Raw genomic sequence first — 24635 nt, forward strand, 5'->3', positions numbered from 1 at the left:
CAGGACAGCTTTGATGGTGAATAACAAACTCTGAGCAAATAGTAGATCTTGATCAGGGGCTGATCAAAATAAGTTATTTACCTCCACTGCAATTCATAATCATAAATTATTTCTTATAAATTAAATTAAATTTGAAGATGTGACCTCAGGCCCTGGGAACTTATGGACAAGTGGACTACTTCTGACCTCTGTAAGTCTACTGCTTCTGACCAGTTGAACCACATCGTGACTCTTCCTCTTCAGATTGTTTTATTTCAATATTTTAAGTGGGCTACAGAGGCAACATTATCCAATGTTTCACATGAAAAAGGAGAGGTAAAAGCAAAGCCTAAAAAAACAATGATGTGCCATTTAAGTGTGTTTTTCACACTTAAGTTGCATTCTGTTAGATTTATCCTGCAACCCTTAAAGGGGGTTTGAACGGGTAGATGGCAAATCCTGAGCAAATCATCAACTGTCTGATTGAATAATAATTAGTTCAACTTAAACTGCAAACATCGGCTCAAGACCGGAACATACACCGAGTTTGTTTTCATGTAGAACTTCAGTTACAGTAAAAAAGTAACAGATGTTTTTTCTGGACAAGATATATATATTTAAATATCATTCGACTGCCAATAAATTACAGGGATTTGCTGTTTTTGATACCTTACAGGTGAGTGCTGCGTTGCCTCAAACAACTGTAATAATATGAAGTTCACATTTGAGCCAAACAGTCGGTCGGGAAAGAATAACTGTTTTTCCTTTGTTAAAAAAAAAAGTGCATTTTAACGTCTCTACTATTCTATTTATTTTGGATGTTTGTCAGACTCCTGTTGAAGCTAGCAGTTCAAAAGAGCTAATGATTTATTACAGATAAGGCTTTTCTCGAAAGACATGTAATAAAACTAAACAAATACAATGAAACCCTGTCATCTATTTCCAAAAGAAAGGCTGGAAAATTATTTTAATTTCTATCTTAATTTCACTGGCCCTCAACTAAAACTTGTAAGCAAATCTTGATTTTGGTGTCGACCCAAAAGCTCCAGTCCCAGCTAGAAGCTGATTTAAAAACACTGTAGCTTAGGAAATCGAATTCATCCTGCCGGCAAGTGATGCTTTTTAATCACGCTTTGAATATATTTTTTAAAGCCCAGCAGGTCTCGACGTCAGAAACGACGCCCGAGACAGTTGCTGATATTTCTCATTATGAAACATGCAAATCAACCTGTCTGCCCCTCTTATTCCCTTCATGTGTGTCAGTGTGCGTTGTGACACGCCGGCAAAATGAGGAGAGGGTGGTCAGGGGTCGTCGAGACAAGGGGGCCCGGTGTTCCCATAGATGCCAGTTTGGCCCCAGAGGAGCGTCTGCAGGAGGCGGCGGGGACACGTCCCATCCCGCAGAGAACATTCCTTGGTAGTGAACAGGAAAGGGGGAATCAGGCCTTTTTCCTCCTTTGGCGTGACCCTTCGCCCCCCCCCCAACCTCTACCTCTACATCTGTCTCTTCCAGGGCCCCTGCTTTGATCTCACCTCGCTGTCACTGCTCAGGTTACAGCTAACCAACACGCCGGTAGAGGAACCAGGTCTCGCCCCCGCCACCTCCGTCCTCCCCGCCTATCTCAACGTCTCACCTGATTGCGACGAAGTTCTGCTTCTCTCTGCCGCACCCCGTCACATCCTGACAGCCTCTCAAAGCGCTCAATGCTCCTGCTGTTGGTGTGTCCGTGCTCACAGTTGCACACTGTCTGTCACGACTCTCTCTCTATTGGACAGCTCTCTTTACCTGACTAAAGCCTATTAACACTTGTGAGACATCTGTCCATCCATCCTTATAGGATCCATCCTTGAAGTACAAAATTAAATGAAATCAGAGCAGATACATAACATACGACCAAAACATCCCTAGGTTCATGACATCCCATCTCTTTCCCTTTATTTCCTGTTTTGTCTCTATAATATCAATTGTCCAATAAAAGGCAAAAATGTCATTATAACAAACCTTTTAAAGTAAACTTCACTAGAACGTCACTTAATTAGCATCATAAACAACACGAATATAAGACTGAATATATATGAAGAAACATACTGAAGTCTTATAAACATGAAATGATGAGTAGTATAAACATTAAATACATTTTTGATAGTTAAAATGGCCTGTCACCAATATAGCAAGATTGATATGCGAGTTTAAGAAATCTGATAATGATGTATTGAAAATGTAGATTTTTAAATAAAACACACTCTGCTCTAACTACCGAGCAGCAGCTGCGCTCTTTCTATACAAGGACGACGTATTGGTCAGATCGATGGATCCCCCTGGCCAGTAATGAATAATTTGTCTCGAGGTATTTATTTAAAACCCTTTTTACGGTTTGTTTCGGAAGAAAATCCTCCACTGCAGTTTCTTCACATATCAGCACACATACTGTATACATCTATATGAAATCAACTGGTAATCCTCATCGTATGTAGTTGGTATAAAAGCTAATTCTGATATTCATACTAATATCAGTGATTGTACAGTATTACGTCCATTTTAAAAAAGGCCTCATTCACACCATGTTTCACACATGGTTTAAAATAAGCGGCGGAGCTGGCTTTGATTATTATGTTAACCTGGATCGCTCAGAGTACAGCGGCAAAATTAAAACAGTCTCACAGACGCCGATTCCCCCGGCGCTTTCAGTATATTTAAAAGGTATCAGTTACAAAGCTGAGAGAGGGAGAGAGTGACAGAAGGAGAAAAGAAACAGACAATAAAGAAATGAGTGAAGGGAAGTGAGATTGGGATTTCTCTCTCGTTGGACTGACTGACTGACTGTGTCGTGGATTCAGCCGCTCACAGTCAGCCTCTCAACAGCAGCCAAATTAAACATTCCTGCCGGCGAGGGGGGAGGAAAAAAAAAAGAAAACATCGACACAAGCCTTATCGCACGCAAGGATAAGTTTGATAATAAATAAGACAAATTACTCACAATAAACTCTCTATTTCCTCAACTATTCTGAGCGGCGTATCGAATTAGCTGCCGCTCGATATTAGGGCCCAAAAAAATGGATTCTCAGTCCATCTTAGTGATAACAGGACTGATTTTTTTAATTCCCAGGCTTCAGTTTCATGTTTCGCTGTGGAATGTCAGCGGCGTATTGGGACTAAAGTAGCTGATATACTGGAGCCACAGAGGAGTTAGAAACACGGAGACAGACGGAAAGCCGGAGAGTGTTTGTTCTCAAAGCTGGAGTACTGCTGTTCAGGGTGGAGCGATGCCTTCTGGGATCGGTGAGGCCTGTTGACTCAGGGCTGGCCTGGTTCAATAACACAGATCAGCGAATAATGATTCAGAAAAACAATACGCGAGGGCAGAGCGCTGGCTGGTGGACGAGCCGACTGAAGGTAAACACTCACAGTTTAGTGTTTCCTCTCTGACACAGCCAGTGTTTCTGGACAAAGACAGCCTGGCCTGCTGACAGACCTTTTTAATGTGTGTGTCGGAGTGCAGGGTTTGGGGTCCCACAGTTGGGCTCTGCACTGCATCCAGTCCCAAGTTCGCTAAATATCCATATTGGCTCAGCTCCGAGGCTAACAAATGTCTTCTTTCTCTTTTATTAGCAAAGAGCAACATTCAAAAACATTCAGGAATCAAGATTCTCCTTTTTTAGCTGGCCGTTGCCTACACCACATGAATTGCCAAAGACTACATCAGCAATTAATCAGCAACTGATCTGTTTTTGGTTAATATGCTATATGTAAGCTTGTGTTCACACAGATTCTTTATAGAGAAAGAGAAAATAAGCAGCCCTCTCCAACATCACTCTGTTACTAACCTGTTTTTGGCATTGCATATATTTCGGATTTGCACATAACTGTATTTTGGATGTTCATAAACATTTTTTTTCCTACTTTTTATAACAACTTCTGCACAGCACTTTCCCTCTGAAAAATATAAAGTTATAATTTGTGATATTGAAATTAAATTAAACTGTTTTTTTGGTCGAAAGTTCGACGGACTGCCAAAACAAACTGAACCAAAATGTAAAATGTATTCACTTACTAATGTTGAAGGTAGACGATTTTAAAATGATTACTGTTCCCTAACTGGGTTTGAAACTAGAATTAGTTTTGGTGAAGTGCTTTTATTATAAGTTGAACGTAGAGCTCCATACCTGCTCATGTATCCAGTCCGTCCCAGCTCTCCATCCTGGTAGTCGGTGTAGTACTCAGGACTGATGGCACCGTCTACTGAGATGATCCCATCTGGATGAAACAACACAAACACCACTGATTATGGATGTAACTCAGCGTTGACAATCAATCTTCTCATCTCACTCTCAAGATACAAAATAAATGACCTATTCCTTCAAAGCCCTCCGTACCGGCGCTGTAGAACAGATCGGGTCTCTCCAGGATGTCTCTGTCCCCGATGAAGGATTCTCCGTCCTCCCCGTACAGGTAGGGCTCTCCCCCCTCATCCATGGGACGGTTCTCCACCATCTCCAACCACTGACAATTGTACCAGCGGAACTTCTCATTCTGGATCTTCTTTCCCCACTCCTCGTCATACTCCTGAAGCGATGTTGGAGGGCAGAGAGGTTCGGGTGCAGGGAGACCAAAAAAAAAGAAGAGAGAAATGTGTTCGTGAATTTTTGTTATAATGCTGCCAATGAATTTGTATTTTGAGAACTTGACACTGTTATAAACTTGTGACCTTTGGTTAAAAGGCCCATTTCACATTTGTTATGCCTTTTAGCAGAGTTTATGGATTAAATGCAACAAGACCTTCCTTCTTGAATCAAACCCATATTCTACCTTTTTTACTCATAATTTCTAGTCTTTGGTAACGAAGAGTGGCAGTTGGGCGTGAGTGTTTTGGCTACACTAGTAAAGGGAGTTATTGCCATGTAAAGGCATATTTGGAAAATCAGCCTTTAATGCATCTTCTCATTCTAAATGCAACAACTTTTACATCTCAGCCAAGCATAAAAAACCTTTTCTGTTATTTAATACAGCCCATACAAGTAAGATCAACAGCTCCATATCAGGCACATGCGTGCGTGTATGACTGTGTCTTCTCCTCCCTCCGTCCTCACTGCAGCTAATAAAAACCTCTGTTTGCGTGCGTAGCTCGGGCGGAGGACGACCACAGAGCTCTGTTTTCTTTTACCAGCGGGGGCTGAAGGGGCAGCGATAAAGGCGGCCTTTGAGACTGCGGCCCGAAAGATTAATCACTCGGATGCAAACCAGAGGGCCGCAGGGGCACTGACAGCCGGCCGACACCCCGGAGTCAAATGGGCGTATTGACCGTCACGCAGAGGAACCCTGCCAAAACCCCTGGAGGTGACAGTGACACATTTTTGTCGCTGTGCTGATTCATCACAGGCTGAAATAGCATCAAGTTTTTTATTAGTTTATTATGACTAATCAGTTATTAGCAGCTGAGCTCACGACAGCATGAACTCATCACAGCAGGGGTGAGGAAGTGCATCTAAGTTTTGCAAGCTTTTCAACGTATTCCTCTGGAAAACGTGGCCACTGTGAATTAGGCCTCTGTCCCACTTGGAGCATCTACAAAGTTCCTTGTGAAGCCGCGCGTGTGTGTGTGTGTGTGTGTGTTTGTACATGAGCAGGGCCACAATGATCAAAGTCGAACATCTCAGGACTGCACAGTTATGGCGTGTGCTGCCAAAAGGAACCCGCACAGCCGAGCGGTAATGATTGTGTGTGTGTGTGTGTGTGTGTGTGTGTGTGTGTGTGTGTGTGTGTGTGTGTGTGTGTCCGTGTGTGTGTGTGTGTGTGTGTGTGTGTGTGTGTGTGTGTGTGTGTCCGTGTCCGCAGCTCTGCTTTCTCTCTCACCTCTGCTGTCCAGCCGCTGACACACTCCAGAGCCCACCGGCTGCCTTTCATGTGGTTCACAGCTTAATAGGTCTCACTGATAAGTTCAATGAAACACTTCCTTCGCCCCGCTACACTGCCTGGCTGTAATCTACAGCTAATTACGCTGATCTGAGGTCTGGCAGCGATCACGCACTGACTGGGAGCTGACCACACCTGTCAGTCACAAGGTGATTCAGGAGTTCATCGGTTTGTTAATCGCCAATGTCAAATTTGACACATCAGGAGAAGGGGAGAGTTGTTTGACTGGCAGACTGGAATAAGGTCAAAACGTTTCATGTTCGTATGGAAATGGAAATGAGTTGTATAAAACAGTATACTGGAATACCCATCTATTTTAATCTGAATAGAATTGAAAATCTTAAATTTTATCTCACATTCCATTTAATTTCATGACTTGCAGCAGTGTCATTTTCAGGGTGAGTGCAAACGAATAGCTTCAAAAAGGTTTTTGAACACTTCCTATCAAAGGCTGTATTAAAACATCATAAAACCACATTTACGTTGGCTTCCTCTTGATTTTATATAAACTAAATATTCGGGTATATTCACCTTGTTTTTTAGACCGCCTTCTGTTTTTTTTTTAAATTTAATTTCCATTTTATGTATTCTTCTTCTTCTGAAAACTTTGTGATTTTGGTTTTGAAAGGTGTTTAGAAAAATTCTAATGAGTTAAAAAATTTTTTACTATTTCCTTAAGCCCTGCAACCTTTGGAGCTAAGTAAAAAAAATAATGCTGACTTTTAAATTAAGCATCAAATCACCTCAGTTTCTAGTTGTGTGAAAGTTTTGAAATGTTATTTATGAGGCATCGTCAGTTACTCACTGTAATGATATCCAGCGTGTTGTCGCAGACTTTGCGGATCTCGGCGTTGTTATCGTGCATCAGATCGATGAGGTACGCAGGCGCTTCTGGGATTAGGACTCAAGGAAAGAAAACATTTCATCCTTTCTGGGACGTTTTGACACTGAATCAATTATTTGTCTGTCCCTAATCAATCGCAGGCGGAATGATGGGGATGTGGTGGTACTGTGGGAAGGAACCACCACTCGTCATTTGAAGACAAAGAGACCGGAGACAGGTGCCCTGCGGCTGAAGGAACCGCTGTCTACATTTCCTGTGATGAAGAGAACACTTTCCTCCCACGGCAGTGCTTAAATCAGATATTCCCGTTATATTCTTCACGCAGAAAGAAAAACATCAATCAGAACGTTCTGACAGAGAGCATATTTGTAATTTGACACAAGCAGCCACCGAGCACAACTGTGTGCAATTACAGGCCGCTTAAAATACCCACAGGGTTAAAAAAAAAAATGAGAGGTTAAAAGAGGTTGCTATGGAGATTGGGGACCAAACAGGATACATACAGGGCAGTACAAGGGACAAACACTTAAGACTGAAAATAAAGTATTTTCTGGAGAGCCCCAGAGAATGGAGGAAACATACAGCCAGGGTACATGACTGTGTTGGAAGCTAATCATAACAGTCTTGTAGTCTCATGTCGTCTCTTAACATGTATTTCATCTAGTGGGATAGAAATGTCCACGATACTTTGCAAAGAGGATACGAGTGTCTTTGACGATGACGTCCCTGGTAGCTTTGTGAAAGACCATCTGGTAGAAGACGTAGACAATCTGACACACAAACTCATCGTCCTCTTGTCGGGCTAAGATGGAAAGAGGTAGGGAGGGGAAAGAAATGAAAAATGATTCATTTTCAGATTCATGTGTTAAAGTTAGGGGACATGCAAGGGACAGATTAAAAAAGAAAGAGAATATCTGTGTCGAAGAGGGCTAGTTATCCTGACTTTTAGTCGCCAGAATAAAAATAATTGAAATAAAAAAATACTAGATGGTACACTTCATAATGCTTTGGAAAGCTGTAGTAGGATTTGGTTCTTACCGTTTAGCAGCTCAATAAGAGCAGGAATGATCCCAGACTTTGCCAGCATGGCTGCACACGAGTCATCCATGGACACGGTGCCGATCATGATCACCACCTCCAGAATTAAGTCATCCTCAGCAGAACCTGACATCAGGAAAAAATACAAGTTGAGTGGATGACCGGCAAAGAAACCTTATTGATCCTTTGAAACATCTGGCCTCCGATGTGCAGAACAGAGTGCTGAACAAGCGAAACCACAGTCTTTTGACTGCTGTGTCTTATTAGCAATGCAGCCTAGAAAACTATGCCTGGGGAACATAAGGTTGTAAATAAAATCCATTTGTTATCCATTTGTGTCTGAGGACATCTATTTAGTTGTAAAGGATCCCAAGAGGCAAATTTTAAGATCAATAAATGACTCATGGATGGTTCAGTGGTGGATAATATCGGGATGGAAGTTACTGAGGATCGCTCGGATCTCTTTGTCAATTATTACATTCTTAGATTGTTAGAAATATGATAAGTCATCACCGTGGGCGATGAAACTCAATGTACTTTTACCACCGACTGACATGTGGCCATAGCACCTGATATCAAAGACAATTTCTGAAATCTAAATTCTGAAAAAAAAAACTTCTTCTTAAATAACATTAATATAAAGCGATAGACTTTTAATTCTGCCTCAATAAAGACCAAAACTGAGGGTTAGGAGGTCACTGGCCATCAAAGGTAAAGATAAGGCCCAGACCATAATGAGGGTCCTCTGTTCTCATATCATCCATGACCAGTGACACTTCACTGATAGTGTGATGCAGGGGGAGTAGTTAGAGGTTAAGACAGGTCATGGGAGAGACCTGGACTCTGGTTTTAAAGGGAGATAGAGGACGGAACCGTGTCTGTATGGATGCACTGCTGCGTGTCCTGCACCAGTGGGTATCACAACAACATTGAACATGTAATGCAAACACATTGCAGCTTATGAAGACCATGGATGTCCAAATAGTCAGTCAAATGGTCCTCACACACACTCACACTCACACCCACACCCACACACACCTGGTTTGAGTCCGTCTTTCAGGTAGGGCACCAAGTTGTACTCCTTGAGGACCATCGCCCAGTCCAGGTCGGTGATGGTCAGATTTGCCAGCGTGCCCAGACACTCGATCACAAACTCCTCCGCCTCCTCCTCACTGATCTGAGCTGCTAGGTCACCGACATAGTCCTACCAGCAGACAGACAAAATCTGAGAGTTTAGTATTGGCTAATTTTCATGGATTTTGTCACTCCTATTGTTATTCTTTTTTGTAATATGTATTGAATTAATACATTTTGTGATTTTACCATCAGGGTTCCCATCATTCCTTTGGTAATAAAAGAGGAAGTGCAATGTTGCCATGGAGACACTGAGTTAGCCATGGGCGCATGTATTTCTTCATACTTTGGTAAATCTCAAAAGGTAATTGACTAAAATGTGTTACTTTTGATCAAAACACTCTTTTCTTTAAAAGGTCATGACTAAAGTACCACTGTACAAATTATGAAACATTTGATGAATACATTCCTTTATCAGCCTTAACGTCTTAACATTGATCTTCATTTTAGAACACAGGATAGGTTTAAAAGGCAAAGTACTCACCAGGAAGAGGCTCTTGGTGGGTCCTTTGTGCTGAGAAAGGTTTCTGATCATCTTCATCACCAGAACATCCTTCAGCTTCACAGCACGCTTCATCAGCATCTTCAGACCGTTGCCTAGGTGAACGAGAAGGAAAAGAACATTTTAGAACTTAAGGACATAATAGTGGGATTTTCCATATGTTGCGTTTATCCTTTTTTTTTTGAAGCTCATACCTTCACAGATGACCTTTGCGTTACTCTTATTAGCAGCCAGGTTGATGCAGAGCGAGATGAGCTCAACATCCAGCTTCTCCTCCCCACAGTCAAACACCATCTTCATAAGCTGTCAATCACAGGTTTCAAATGTCAGTTAACCACTTAAGTGATTGATCACTGAAATTCACGACAAACTAGTCCATATCAAACAAAAGTAGTAGTGTGTCCGTTGTGTTGGAATAACATGGCTATATGTAAGCGTTTCAGTGTTTTTATGTAATGTGCTCCCAAGTATTTATTTTTCTGCTGTGAGCTAAAAAAGGAGCAGAAGGTAGTTCCCAGTGTGTTTGTGTTTCTGGTGATGAATGTACTTTTGTTGATTTTATGACGAGGTTTGAGCAAAGGAGGGTGAGGTAAATAAATCAGATTTTTTTCTTTTTTAGTTAGAGAGAGAAAGAGAGTGTTCTGAGATAAAGGCAAGCGTCATTCCTAACCTCACAAACACCCACCACCTCCTTCCCTCCCTCTATCTGTCTGTCTGTCTGTCTGGCTGTCTGTCTCTCCAGCACTGATTTAACATTAAACAGGAAAAGCTTTGAGCAGAGAGGTGGGGAGGCGGGGAGGCTGGAGGGGGGGCAGAGGTGCACTGCTTCCCTGTGAGGAGTCAGGAGTCAAAGAAAGGCTGGGCCGGGCCTGGGTTAGGTATCACATACCAGGGGCCCCGGACCCCAAATCAGCCCCGTCTAGACTCTCTGGCACCTGCCTCTGCTTATTTACCACAGACAGCCACCGGAGGCCCAGTCAGGGCCCAACGCCACGCTGCAGTACGTCCAACACAGTCAACCCCCCACCCACCCACACCTCCACCTCTCTCCTCCCTCACCCCTTGCATCCCTGCTCTGGAAACCCCACATTCAGCACCAAACGGTGACCCCATTAAAAGCTGGGGAAGGGGAAAGGGGCAGGTCAGCTACTAGCCTGGGAAAGTGATAAAAGAGAGGGGTCTTAGAAGTGCAAACCAGGTAGAGAGGATAAAAAGGTGGGAAATGGGCTGAGGCAGTTTGTTTAGGATGGCGAGACATGTAAATATCATATGGAACAAAAAAAGGTTTTGGTGTTGGGAGTTGGACTTTAGGGAAAATATAAAATAAAACGTATATGAACCACTGAAACTGATGTCTACACAAAGCTGGCTAAAGTGTAAAGACATTTTTGAAAAGTGTGAATATGATGCTCATTCATGGTGTTTTGCAAAGATCTGCATCCACACGCTAACACCTAAACAATGTCTTCCTAGTCAAAACAACTAACTACTGATCACAGCAAACATCTGGTGAGCAGTGGGACAGACAGTCATCACCAACACTTAATTACAGACAATTTACCTGTTGTCATCACAGAGAAGAACAAAATAATGATCTAACCTCTGCTTATTAAATAGATGCTACCTGTTCATCAATTGAACAGTAGCTCCTGTTGTACTGCACTAAGACGCCAGTCAGTATCACTATTTTAGGATCATCTCACTGTCTGATGACATCAATATTAATACAAGTTGATGTTTCATCAGCTGCATTTGCAATTCAAATGAGTGCTGGCAGGCAGGGCTGCTACTAGGATTTTAGAAACACCTATTTAGAAATCACAAGAAAAAAACCCAACAGGAACATTTTTCAATTATATCTTTCTTTTGCGCTCTACATTATTATGGTGGAAGGTACTTTATGCAATTCTGGTGGAAAAAAATAACTCCTATTAACACTTTTTTAATCATGTGTGCTAAAAACTGTCCAATGTAGTATTTTTTTTAATTAGAATCAGCCTTAAAACACACGTTTATGTGTTTGTGTGTAGAATGCAACTCCTCGTGTTATTGAATTCCCCAAAGAAAGTGAGTAATCTTCTTTATTACTTTCAAACCTCTGAACCTCGATTGGGCAGGCATACTTTTTCTTCCTCATCGACCATTAAAACACAACACCAGATTTTGATATTTATTCACACCCGATTAGCGGGATAAATGGTAGAAGAGGGTAGTGAGGGGAGAGTTAGCGGGCCTCGGGGCGGGGTCGGCGGTCACATCCTGGTCATGCTGCTAGCCAGCCTCCTTTCTACCACGCAGGGGAGCCTGGGGTTCAGAGCTGCCGCTGACGTGACCTTCTGAACAAACAGCCGACTCCCGCGGCCACATCTGGCCGGCATTTACACCCAATCTCAACAAACAAACACAACGCACATTTAGCTAATCGCAGATGATGAGAGGAGCGACTGACCGGGTCAACTCAATCAGGAGGGAGTGTAACTCAACAAAAATGTTGTGATCGAAAGTTGAAAGAAACAAGCCTGAGGGGGTTTTGAACTTGGGCGGTAAACTTAATTTTCATGATCACAAATCCTGTCTCTGCAGTCCCAGTGTACTAATGCTATTTAAGAGTCGAATATGTGGAGAAGATACAGAAAAGGATGAAATGGCGAGGGGATGTTTTCAGGAAAGAGAAGGAAAGAAGCCAAAAAAGAGTTGTCATCACAGCGAGAGCGAAGACTGAGCAGCAGTCCTCTGGTGGTTTATGGTTCCAGATGTGGCGTGCGTCCCTCCCTCTCGCTCCGTTTCTCATGCATTAACTCCCGGGTAACGTTAGCGGCTGATGCCAATGTGTCTGTCTTGGTCTGCTGGCGTTGTACATTAGCCAGTCTTACCTGCGGTATGCAGTCTGTGTCGGCAAACATGGACTTGAATCTGTCGTCCATGCTGATGTGGTACAGAATGCACATGCTGAGCTGTCTCTGGGCCTCGTCAGCTGCAACATAAACAGGGGGAGGAGGAAAGTCAATGGATGAATGACTGGTTGTGCCGTAACGCTCCGCGGGATGCCAATGACCACATCTAGGAGAGTGGTGTGTTTTTTCAAAGTATTAATGAGCTGAATGGAGAATCAGCATCAGTTGACTGTAGTTTCTCAGTTTGTTGCGTCTCATGGGCAGCTCAACATGAGGAAAACAATATTAAAAAGGCAAGCTTTTCATGCTGCTTAAATGGACAGTTTAGCCAAAGTACTATCATTTAATAATGAATATATTTTTTCCTCACTTAATTTATTTGCGCAGCTTTTAAGATGTCCAGATCTCTGTCCCAAAATAATGGAAGTGACTTTTTGGTGTTACTCACTGTATCTGTGGATGTCTGACATATCAAGTATTTTCTTACTGTCAACAAATTCCATGTGCAGACCAACAGTGAATGTATCTACTAACAAGAAATATATATTCTTCCTCTGTGCCATTGAGCTCCATTTTTGTCCAGAACTATTAAAAACGCACACTGTAGTTCATTTTGACTTAATCCCACATACACTGTCCTACTGCACCAAATGTGGATTTATCTGCCAATGAAAATGGTACCCAAATTGACTATTTCCTCCTGTTTGAGTAATTATTTTTTTTCTAATGAAACCATATAATTCTGAAATGTTTCTAAAGATTAAATCTTCAGGAAGCACCAATGAGCTTTGAGCTGAGAGCCACAGACAGGAAGTCAGACAGTATTGAGAATCCAACTTGGTTGGGCTCTGCACACAGGATGTGTTGACAATAAGAACCTTAAAAAATATGCAGGCGTTGAAATACAAATAAAAATTCTCTCCCCCCTCCAGAAATAGTGACCCAGTTACTAGTAGGGATACTCCACAGACCTCACTGGGACCATTTCTTTGGTTGAAAGCAGTTCCAATGAAAACTGTGGATTATCCGTGTAACTGTGACACTGGAAAGACGCATTCATGCTGAGTTTTTTTTTTTTTTTTTAAAGCTGCATTAATAATTGTTCTGCCACTTAGAGGCAGTGGAACAAGCCGAAAACCTGACACTACAATTTATAATAATAATCACATCCATTGCATTGTGGTGTATCCAGAGATCTAAGGGACTCTCAAAACCTGGACATATAAAACCAAAACTATCGGCATGGATAGATACTGCTAGAGGTTAAGAAAGAAAATAGTTTTTTTTTGTAATATTGGTGAACTGACCCTTTAGTATTTTGTCCAATAAAATGAGTACATTCCCGGTCGCTACACTTTTGTGAGCTTATCAAGCCTCGGCAGCAGCATGGAGGAGATAAAGACAGAATGGATTGAGTGTTAGACTGTCAGTGAGCCCAGGACCTTTATGAGTTTGACCTCTGACCAGAGCTGTGGGGCTGGAGGCCTGGAGGAGGAGCCAGCCAGGGGGGATTAATAGAGTTCAGACCAGAGTTTGACCCGGGAACTTTTCATTAAGAGACGTGTTAAGAGAGAGGCTCCTCACTGGACCAGAACCACCGACAGACCTCCTGTAATGCCCACCAGCCTCCAAATCCCCAACCAGGTCCAGTTAAAACTGGTCCCAGCCGTGTTCGGTCACTGGCCGTACGGGGAGCCTTATTGCTGAGTATTGGATCCAGATGTGCTCAGTGAAGCCCTCGAATCACAGGAGGGAGAGACGGCTTCTAGCTTTAATTGGCAAAACAGGAGGAAGCATCAATTTTACTGCCTTTAATAAGTTAAAGCTCCGCCGCTTGCTGCTCTGGACCTTCCAGCGCAGCCAGCGATTGGCCAGAACATGTGCTTCTCATTAGCGATCCTTTACCTCCACCAATACCTTGAAATGCACATGAAAACAACCAAGCATGCCCAAACTGAGGCAATAAGCTCCTGCAGACCTCGCAGACTCCCTCACTTTACTGGTAGGAACATGGAGGATCCTTTATGGGGGACGAGAGAGATCCCATTAAATGTTCAAAACACTGGTCTGGTTGGGGCAAGAAAGAGGAGAAAAAAAAAAAGGTGAGTGGGAGCTGTTAAGAATTAACTAGACTGTTCAGGGGCAGTTAGTGGGCGAGCTAAACTCCAATTACACCCCAGCCTGATTTAAAACCGCCTAACCTTCGTAAAATTACACCCGCACACATTAAGAGGAGTCTGGGCGCGCTTTGCCGACAGCACCGCGCCGTTGTTATTGTATTTTCTGGATAAATAAGCAAGCTGGGTTTGGTCTTCGGAGACATCACGCACCACTTAACAGGGTAAAATGCTCTTAAAGAGGTCCACACCCCCACTCATGTCTCCTAGTTTGTTTTTGCAAAAGTATTAACAGTCAACAAGCGGTTGGGGTGAGAGGCAATGCTGGGGCTGCAACAAATGATTGTGTTTCATTGTTCATACATTTATGGATTATTACTTTTGATTAACAGATTATTTATATTTTATTTATAAAATGTTGATGTGACATTTTCAAATTATTTGTAATATGGGTCCAACAGTCAAACCCAAAGACTCAGTTTACAACAATTTTAAGCTGACTAAAGGCAACACGTTTCAAGAGCTGAAACCAGAGAATGTTTGGTATTTCTGATAAATGGACTTAATTTTTATTCAGACAATGTTTGGCATTTTTGCTCAATAAATGAATAGAACAATTAACTGATGTACAAAATTATCGATTCACTTCTGTTGATCGACAAATTGTCTCGCAAATGGAAAAAAATGAACGTGCAGCTGACAAAGAGGAATCTTCTACTTCCTGTTGAGTTCAGGTGGTGGTGGGATGGTTTGAGTGGGAGTTGATGATGACAAGTGGAGGTTCCCCCTCTACTTTCATCTTATCATCAGAGGTTTCGACCTCAGGTCAGGTCTGGATGGAGAGAGTGGAGGCTTACAGACACCCCCCCTTCGCTGTCTTCTCTCTTTAGAGATAAGACCTCAAGAGTCCTCATGCAGAGTGCGTAGATTGAAAAGAGGACAGTCTCCAGTCAAAGCGGATGATTAATGACACACCGGCTCACATGCAGAGCGCATTAAACACATGCGCAAACATACAAATACAGGCAAACTCAACAGTGTCAAGACTGTGAGCAGGCGTAATATTTCAGTGTTAACTTATATTATGTGTGCGCCTCGCTTCCTGTATGAGCAACCCCCACCCGCCACTTCCCAAAAAAACAGCTCTCTCTAAATCTCTGAAGACCTCTCCACCTCTCCTGCCTGCTCCTGCAAAAACAACATTTGTGCAGAGGCTCTGGCATGTTATTCTAACAAATATATTATATTAATTATGCGCCGTTACCCGAGCCTCCCCCTGAGAGGCTTCAAAAGGGCCCGTCAGAGATGCTTCTGACCGTGTCGCACGACCTCGCGGATGAGACGACGCAGCTATCGCACGCTCTGGAGCTTTCAGGAAGTCCGTGCTCTCATGGTCACCGGAGGCTTTCTCGAGGCCTGGGTGCTGTGTAAAAAGCTGCACCTGCACATACGCCTCAGTTTTAATAAATTAAAGGCTCCAACGCCGGCTTGGGATGTGTCTGAATACAACCTCAGTCATAAACACACAATGAGACCAGTGTAAACGCATTCACAGGAACAAACACAAACACACAATCAGTACGCAGTCAGATTGATTACCGAGCAGTGAGGAGACTTTGGGAAGGAGTCCTGTCTGGACCATCTGGCTGCGCAGCGACGTGTCGAAGGAGAGGTTGAGCAGGAGGCGTAAGTTGGTGCTCAGGAGCTCCTCGTGATTGCAGGGAACCAGCCGAGCCAGCTTCTCCACGGCAAATGTTTCAGCCTGTAGACAAAAGACAAAAAAAAAAATTAACTTTTGTGATATTACAAACTACAAAAAAAAAAACAGCTCTACATTACTTAACAGTGCCCCATGTGGTTAATTTTGGTTGTATTCTGCATAATGAATAATTTAGCTTTTGACAACTCAGTACATTTAGCTGATGAAACATCTATACTTTTACTGAAGTAAAACATTTAAATGTATTATGAGTATTTTTTAATTCCTCTTTAGGAGAAGGATTGAAGTACTTTTTCCACTAACCGCTGTATGTTTGTAGGTACATACAAGTATATTTGATTATAATTCACAGCATCAAGTTTTATTTCCATTTTAACATTAAATGATTATGAAGATACTGTAAAGTAATGGGATACTTTTGTCAAAAGTTAATATATAATTTATACTTTATTTTCTACCGGAACATGCAGCCCTAAAGGAAATACATAAGCAGAATAAATGCGTGAAATTATCACACATAATGTCATGATTTCTTTCCTTACTGGATTACATTATCTGTCAGTTTAAACTGTACCATGCTACCACGCTGAAAAACACTCCTGTATGAGTATACAGGGATTTTACATAACTATAACAAATGATAACTGTTATTTTTCCTTTGATATGATAGTTACTAAACATAAAACACAAAAATCTTGCCTTTTTCATTTTTTTAAGTCGTTGTGTCCAGCTTGGAGAAGTTTCACATGCCCTACAGGCAGGTGGAGGTGTCGAGCTGATGACACTGAACACAAACTCATGACTGCCGACTCTTTAGGGGATCACTGTTGTGTGAAAATGTGACCAGCATGGTAGCCGTTGGACAACATGCTGCCACTGTGAGAGTGTGACAGGGCGGTGCTCGTCAGTCCGGTGCTGCCTGTTAACATGTCCGTCTCCCCTCTCCTGTGGTCTCCCCACAGCCTGATATCACGGTGACGCAACCTGCTCCCAGTTAAAAAAACGCACTCACTGCTACTGTGTGTGAAACCAGCTCCAGTCGCACCATCACAAACCAGACCACGAGCAGCATAATCAAGTGCAGCCCGTGTCAATTACCACTGACATTCCCCTTCCATTAGTGACAGGAAAAAAAATGATCAGACTGGTTTGAAGTCTTATCTGATTTATAAAAATAAAAAAAATCACAACATGTTTGCTGAATAAATAAAACCTGATAACACACAGCATCATTAAGTGATTATGTCTTCTTCTTTTTTTTTTAAATCAATTAAACATCCATGTCATTAAATGAAAACCCTTTTCCCTTGTGTAAACTGATATACTCAACCGAGTCAAAGTGTTGAAACCACTATTTTCCTGCTGGACACGTTGAGTTGGTCTAAACCCCCTGAAGAGTTCTTTAATCTGAATAAAAGATACACTGAGGGGGAAACAAGGAGATAAAACCAGTTCCTAACAGGGTCTGGCTTTGATAAAGACCCACAAACTGAGTGAGATTAGAACCAGGTGGGGATGGATTAGGGGAAAGTCGGTGCCTGTACGAGCGCTGTGGGACACGTGGCCAAAAGCGGACCTTCTAAGCATTTATTACATTGAAATTTGATAAGCGTGGTTTCAAATGGCATTTCTACAGCGGAACAGCCATTTGTCAACATGACTTTGGGAGTGTTTAACAGAACAAATGAAGAATGATGGTTTCCTCTAAATTTCACTAATTGAGTTTAAATATCTCAAAACAACCTTGTAAAGGAGCACATCCATTAGAGAAGTAAAGGTCAAATTAAGGAGATTGACTATGCTGGTCGTAAAAAAAATAATTGAAAAACAACACACAAATGCCATGAATTTAAAACAATGAAAAGTTTGGCGGAGCTGCTCCTACAAACACTTAATTGTCTCCAGAATTATTTGATGCAAGCGTAGTTTAACATGTTGCAGGATAATTTTCTTATTTTCCTTAACAAATTCATGATTAATGTCATACTTGCCATTTCTCTAAATCAGAGAAAAAGCAAAAGCGGCCGCAAGCTCTAATAGTTTCTTTGTAAAACTTTCCACCTTAACTGTCTGCACCGTTCATGAGCTTAAGCGTTAATTTGTGATATTGGGCTGTATAGATAAGATTGACTTGACAAGTGCATCTTTTTGGATGTGGAGGACATGAAGAAGTAGAGCTCTGAGGGAACACAGGGTACATGGAGACGCAATCATTCACATGCGAGCACAGTCTTATTCAGGTACAGTGGCTATCAAAAGTATTCACCACATTTGCTGTTTTTTGTTTCATTACAACCTTGAATTTAGGTGGATTTTTATTTGGTTTTTATGTAGCGGACATAAGGTAATACATTTTTTGTAAAGGAAAAAAATACCTTTAAAAAATAAAAATAGACTGAAAAGTGGTGCATAGATATGTATTCACCCATCTGCTATGAATCACCTAAATAAGATCTGGTGCTACCAATTACCTTAAGACGTCACATAGTTAGATTGCACACAGATGGACTTTATTTAACTGTGTGTCACATGATGTCAGTATACATGCACCAGTTCTAAAAAAAGCCCCAGATTCCATAAACCCCCTAAACAAGCGGCACAATGAAGACCAAGGAGCTCACCAAACTGGTCAGGGACAAAGTTCTGGAGAAGTTAAGGGGGTTGGGGTATTAAAAAAAACATATTCTCTCCATTTTCTAATAATGGTATTAAAGGTTCTTTGTGGCATGTTCAAAGACTTTATTTTACTAATGATGTGATTTCTGTAGCACTTAATCTTATCTAGGGGCATCATAGCAAAGGGGCTGCACTACTTTTCAGTTTTAATTTGTAGAATTAAAAAAAAAAAAATATTCACCCCTCCAATATTGATTATATGTTGTTGGTCCAGAACATAAAATCCACACTAAAAATCTCATTTAAATTCCAGGTTGTAATGCAACAAAATAGGAACTAAGAAGGATTAAAACTTTTGCGAGGCACTGTGTATAATAGCGCTTCAGATTCAAGGAAAATGAGGAAAGCTTTAACTTTCACTCCACCCCTCCTCTGTCTCACCATGTCATTCTTGTTCTCCAGGAAGATGGAGAGCTTCTTGAGGAAGGAGACCACCACCAGCAGCAGCTCCTCGTCATCCCGGTCCAGGATCTTCACCAGCATGTGGACGATGTTTTTGTTCCTGATCTTCAGCTCTGTGCGGGTGTCTTCAGCCAGGTTCAGCAGCAGACACAGACAAACTACGGGGTCAAACACGTCAGAGATTTAAGGGTCAGACTGGCAGATACAAGTTGTTTCTAGTAGTCATTTAGCTCGAACGTTGATTGCCCAACTGGCACAATGAGTGGCTACAGAGGTTAAACAGAACAGACCTAGAGTAGTAGTGAGTAGACTGGTGTTTGCAGTCTGGGATAACTGGGCTTAAAAGAGACTACACTGATCCTCACGACTACAGTACCTACAACAGCCTGGTGGACACTGCAGATCAGATAGGTTTGACATCGTCATGGGGTAAAAAGGTTCCACAGTTACCTCTGAGAAGCTGCTCCTGCTTGGTCAGAAGGCTCTGGTACTTTTTGAAAGACTTCTCATGTTCCTTCTTCAGATTTTGGTTCTCAGAGAATTCCTCATGTGAGATCAGTCAAGGAAATCAAATGTACACAGAAAACATTAAAACTTTACCATGATAACCAAGCTACTTAAAGTATTGTGCTCATCTAAGGTTACATACAAGAAAACATTATTTTCGTACAGCTATCATCTATGCTATTAAGTAAAAACTGACTTTTAGTGGAAAGATTTTCCAGATGCATGACTCTTAGAAAAGGATATAGGCCTTCTTCTTCTTCTGTAGTTCGTCTTGCCAGAGGTCGTACCTCTTCAGCTCATGCTCAATGATGTTCATGCAAAGGGCCCCAATCTTGAAATGTGTGACCAGGCCATGGAACTGGGAGAAACTAGATGAGAAAATTAAGAGGCGAAGAGGGAGAGAAAGAAAAAGACTTCCATTTATCCAAAAGTGTATTTTCAAAACTGAATTGGGGATTCCAGCTGGGAGCTGTCATTAAAATGACCCAATCCGTCACCCCTGAAGTAGTTTACAAAGTAAACTGTCGAAGTCAAAACACATTCAGTCAAACAGTATGTCCTGGTCCGACTTATAATCAGTCCAACTTGAACCGTTTCACAATCCAAACAGCATAACATGGAGATGGACAGGAGCCAAGAGCGACGATCGGTTTTCAGACGTACACGTCCTCTCGCTGCCTAAATCAGCTCTGACAGACGTTTATGTATTATTCTAGCGAGGGCTAATTTTAGGGTTTCCTAACCCCCAGTTGGAGAGTGAAACTTCAGTACTAGGTACGCTGCCAAAGGTGGATGACTACTGTAAGTAAAGCAGAGAGCAGAGAAAAGAGCCGAGTCAGGGGGGTCAATGATGTTACAACTGAAATTTAGAAAATACTGCAAACAAGGACGCAACAATACTGCTGGTAAAATGTTATGACTGCCTTAATCTGGTATATCTGGGTTTATGCCTTAAATGCAAAGGAATGCAGACTTTATTATGTTAATGCAATATAGACATCAAGGTATTTGGTAGTCCATATCTAGTTTAGTTAATTATAGCAAATTAAAAGGCATGGATTTTTGGGCTGCATGTAGACCCTAATTGCAGGCATGGGCATCGGGGCACATGACGGAATTTACATCATGCAACAGACCCTTTCAGCCTTAGAGAAGTGGAGACTATAAATAAAGTTTAAAACTCCCCAAGAGACATCACCCTGAACCTGAATCCTCAAAATACTTGGCCACATTGCAGTCATTACCAACAAAACTTCCATGTTGGAATAGCAGACTCTGATTTCATGCTACAAAAGCAAGGGCTTTGACAAAGTCCGAGACCAAAGCTTTAAATAAAAAACAGAAGCAAAGGCTCCCAAAAGACTGGAATTAAAACCACATGTAAATGGACAAAGGGACACAGTCAGATTCTTGCAGCCCTCTGCATATGTTTGAAATGTCGGTTTACCTGGAGAAGCAGAAGAAGACATAGATGATGGTTGTTGCCAGGTCCACGCTCTGCTTCCAGTCCTCCCTCAAAACTCTGGCCAGGGCTCCAAGGGCTGTCTCTATCCACAGACACGCAAACACATGTCATTAAAGACACACACACAAACACGCACACAAACACGCTATTAAAAAAAACAGTCATAGAAAAAGAAGGGAAGACAAGAATGAAGGACTGCAGATGTCAAAAAGAAAAGCCAAATGCAAAGCGTCTGTGTGTGGAATTCAATCAGAGTCAGACTGAACAGTGCAGCTGGAGGTTAATTTAAAGAAGCGTGGGGGAATGCGATGAGGTCGGAGGCTCCTGAGGATTTTGAGCTATGGATGCTTCTCAGCGCAAAAGACGTGCGTCCCAGGGTCCGTCTCCTCTTTCCACGTCGACCCCAGGCCTCTCGGTTCACACGAACACTCGGCTCTTATCAACATCGGACCGGCTGATGTGGCGCGGCAGATGGAGTGAGCTGACGACGCATTATGACAGATACAAATGAAGCCGTGCCATCTCCCCACGGCTGCAGAGGATGATGGCTCCGTGCTGTTGCGGAAGAAACAGCGCGGTTGTCACGGAAGGGAGCAGAGCTGAAGCCGAGCTTTGTTTTCTTTGAAAAGGGGAGCAGAGAGGACGAGATGATGAAAGTCAATGGATTCTGCACTGAAGCAATATTCTAGTTATCAAAACTCCCTTTTCATCCAAATCCGGCTTTTTGATGAGAATTTGGAATATGAGTGAGGTTTGCACTTTTGAACTTAAGCGACTTTGCCAGGAAAAAGATTATTTACAGAAAATGAATACGCTGTGAATAATTGAGAATGAAAGTTTATCATTGACCTTGATCCTGTTCTTCATCTGCAGATGAAATTTTCTTAGTTATCACAAAGATATTATAATACTGTCATATCATAACAGGGGTTACCATCTTTCCCTCCACCCTAGCAAACTCCATCTACCGAGGAAGAATGTGAGATGCTATTGAAGGTTTGTAGCAAAAGATATATACAGCTAAAGTATGTTAAGGGACAAACATGGTACAAAAAGGGACATGGACAGCGGACGTCGTTCTGTTTGTTTTACATTGGGTATCTGTTGCGGACACGGGCAGATGATTAAATGTATATCACATGGACCCTTTTGGACCTTCATGGTCACCTGGATCAGCAAACTTAAAAACGTGCTTACCTAATCCTTCTATCATTCGTAACTGGAATGTGAATGAATCTTTTGATACAGACTTCAGTCACGTTATCATGTGCCATTTTTTGTTTATTGAGCGCTCTTTTGAATGCTTATGTTTAGCCTAAAAAACAAAGTCCACAATTGGCTAAATTTTGATTGAAGTCTAGAATTCTGTGATCAAATAAAGAAAAGAGAACTATAAAGCTGAGCAGACTTGTGATGGCAATTTTTGACTATGACAGACACCAGATACCCATCTGTAGCATACAAGTATTAAGGTTTGATTAATACCCAGCCCTTGGAGCCAATTGAGGGATGGAAACTTGGAATGTGATTTTGAGAACTACATACTTTTGTATACATTGAAAAACTAGCTTACATGTTTGTTTTTTATGAAAAAATAATTGGCAACTGAATCACACTAACATGGTCTTCAAAAAAATGAATACAAAAAGAAGTGCTTCATTATTTGATGCAGGAGATACCTAGAAACATCTTTTTAACAACCATTTGTACCATGAATTGAGAAAAGGCAAATATATATCAATGGAAGTATGGAAATCAACACATTGGTGATGGCTGTAAGCATCTTTTTAGATTGCTACTTTGGTTCTGTAATTTTGCAAGAATAGAGAGAAACGAAGAATTATGTTTTTTTCCCCTTAAGCTGAATAAAGTAATTCTTTATGTGCCAGAGCAGGGTACCGTTCTGTATGAGCTCCTCCAGGTTATCTGGGTTGCGTGCCAGTTGGAAGATGAGTGTGGCTCCTCTGATCTTCTCCTGGATGTCCTCATACAGCAGCTCCACATACTCATCGATGCAGCTAATGCTCGCCACCTCATCCAGCTGAAGGGAAATAAAAGAGTTCAGCCTTGGGACTGCAAAATGTCCTCAGACTGCATATTCATACACACACAGACACACACATATTGTACTGTATACTGTACAGTTCAGTTCCTACCTCCACTCCTGTGTAAGGTGTGAAATCTCGAGGTGAGATGTGTTTCTTCTCTTGGTTATCTGTGAAAGGCAATATTCAGCATCGACAAAAAGGCCTCTTGAGATTTTTACTCTGAGGAATACTGACTCTAACTATAAACACATATGTAGTCATGATGAAACTCCTCAATACCATTTGATTGTTTGCGGTTTTGCAGATAGAAGAGCAGCTGCTCCACCTCGTGGAGTTTGGACGAGTGAATCAGCCGACATTCCTCAACGACTTTCCGGGCCAAAGAGGACGTATCTGTGTGGGCGTTCAGGCTTTTCAGGCGAATACTGAAGGACAAATATACAAATTACAGCTTTTGAGAGAAACATTGAGCACCTGGTTCCCAGATGTAAGGTATAAAAGGAAATAAGGAGACACAATATCATAATTTCTCTTAAAAAAAAAAGTAAGCCTCTTACAGTGTCATTCTCATCTTACAAATCACCGTAACTAAAGTGTACGCAGTTTTAAGAAACTCAGTAAGATTGAATCCTAAATTTGTTAACAGTGTTAATTTCTCACATTTTCTGACACTCTTTGCGTTCTCCAACCATTGGGTTCCCCAGCTCTCCCAAGACAGTTGCCTCCACCTCATACTGAACCACAAGGGCTCTCTCAGTGGGGTGGACCTCAAGAGTACATCCCTTCACTCTCCTGTGTCATACAGAGACAAAGTAAGCATTATCTCAAGATAAAACACATAATCCAACAGTGAATAGTACAGTAATAGTATAGTAAGATGTAGTAGATTCTCATTATTGTTTTATTCACATTAATTTGCCTTATTGAGATACAGTGCTTTTAAATCAGCCACAACTCTTCTGTATGTTTAGATATTAAAGTGTAATTAATCGGATTCAGTAAACAATAACTACATATATTATAGCCAAATTCATTTATACTGCTGACAGGACTTGTATAGCAGCCAGGCATGTGTATACAGGATTATATGGCAGCTGATGGAGCAATAGTGACGCTCAGTGAAAATGTATAAATATACAGACTCTTGGATGTGAGTCATTTCATTGTGTTGGAGTCAAGATTTATAAGGGTTTACCAGATGATGTCAGAATGTATTAAGATTATTAAAAACAGCTTAAAAGATTTATGCAAGGAAATTGAATGATGTGGGAATGAAAGTAACATTTTAATATATGTACTGTTTGTGTTATGTGTAAAACCTATGAACCTATGAATTATGTTGTCTTTTATTGATTAAAGTTACGTACATCACGGTCCATCGATTTCTCTTGACGTAAC

The 24635-nt window shown here is 41.7% G+C and overlaps 1 protein-coding gene across 1 annotated transcript in view; it reads right to left on the reverse strand.

The window, feature by feature from the left end:
- The window catches only part of kifap3a (kinesin-associated protein 3a), a 29462-nt gene that overhangs the window by 4510 nt on the left and 317 nt on the right, over window positions 1-24635 (reverse strand). The window contains exons 2-19 of the mRNA XM_054602616.1: window positions 23898-24029; window positions 23517-23662; window positions 23346-23404; window positions 23089-23230; window positions 21172-21271; window positions 19968-20092; window positions 19668-19766; window positions 19197-19375; window positions 16019-16181; window positions 12282-12382; window positions 9603-9711; window positions 9391-9503; window positions 8811-8976; window positions 7773-7898; window positions 7438-7536; window positions 6696-6781; window positions 4354-4543; window positions 4144-4234 (exon numbers count right to left, since the gene is read on the reverse strand). Of these exons, the coding sequence (XP_054458591.1) occupies window positions 4144-4234; window positions 4354-4543; window positions 6696-6781; window positions 7438-7536; window positions 7773-7898; window positions 8811-8976; window positions 9391-9503; window positions 9603-9711; window positions 12282-12382; window positions 16019-16181; window positions 19197-19375; window positions 19668-19766; window positions 19968-20092; window positions 21172-21271; window positions 23089-23230; window positions 23346-23404; window positions 23517-23662; window positions 23898-24029 (2226 nt within the window). The remainder of the gene's footprint in view (window positions 1-4143; window positions 4235-4353; window positions 4544-6695; window positions 6782-7437; window positions 7537-7772; window positions 7899-8810; window positions 8977-9390; window positions 9504-9602; window positions 9712-12281; window positions 12383-16018; window positions 16182-19196; window positions 19376-19667; window positions 19767-19967; window positions 20093-21171; window positions 21272-23088; window positions 23231-23345; window positions 23405-23516; window positions 23663-23897; window positions 24030-24635) is intronic.

The sequence above is a fragment of the Anoplopoma fimbria genome, chromosome 8 (genome assembly GCF_027596085.1).
Source record: "Anoplopoma fimbria isolate UVic2021 breed Golden Eagle Sablefish chromosome 8, Afim_UVic_2022, whole genome shotgun sequence".
Taxonomy (NCBI): domain Eukaryota; kingdom Metazoa; phylum Chordata; class Actinopteri; order Perciformes; family Anoplopomatidae; genus Anoplopoma; species Anoplopoma fimbria.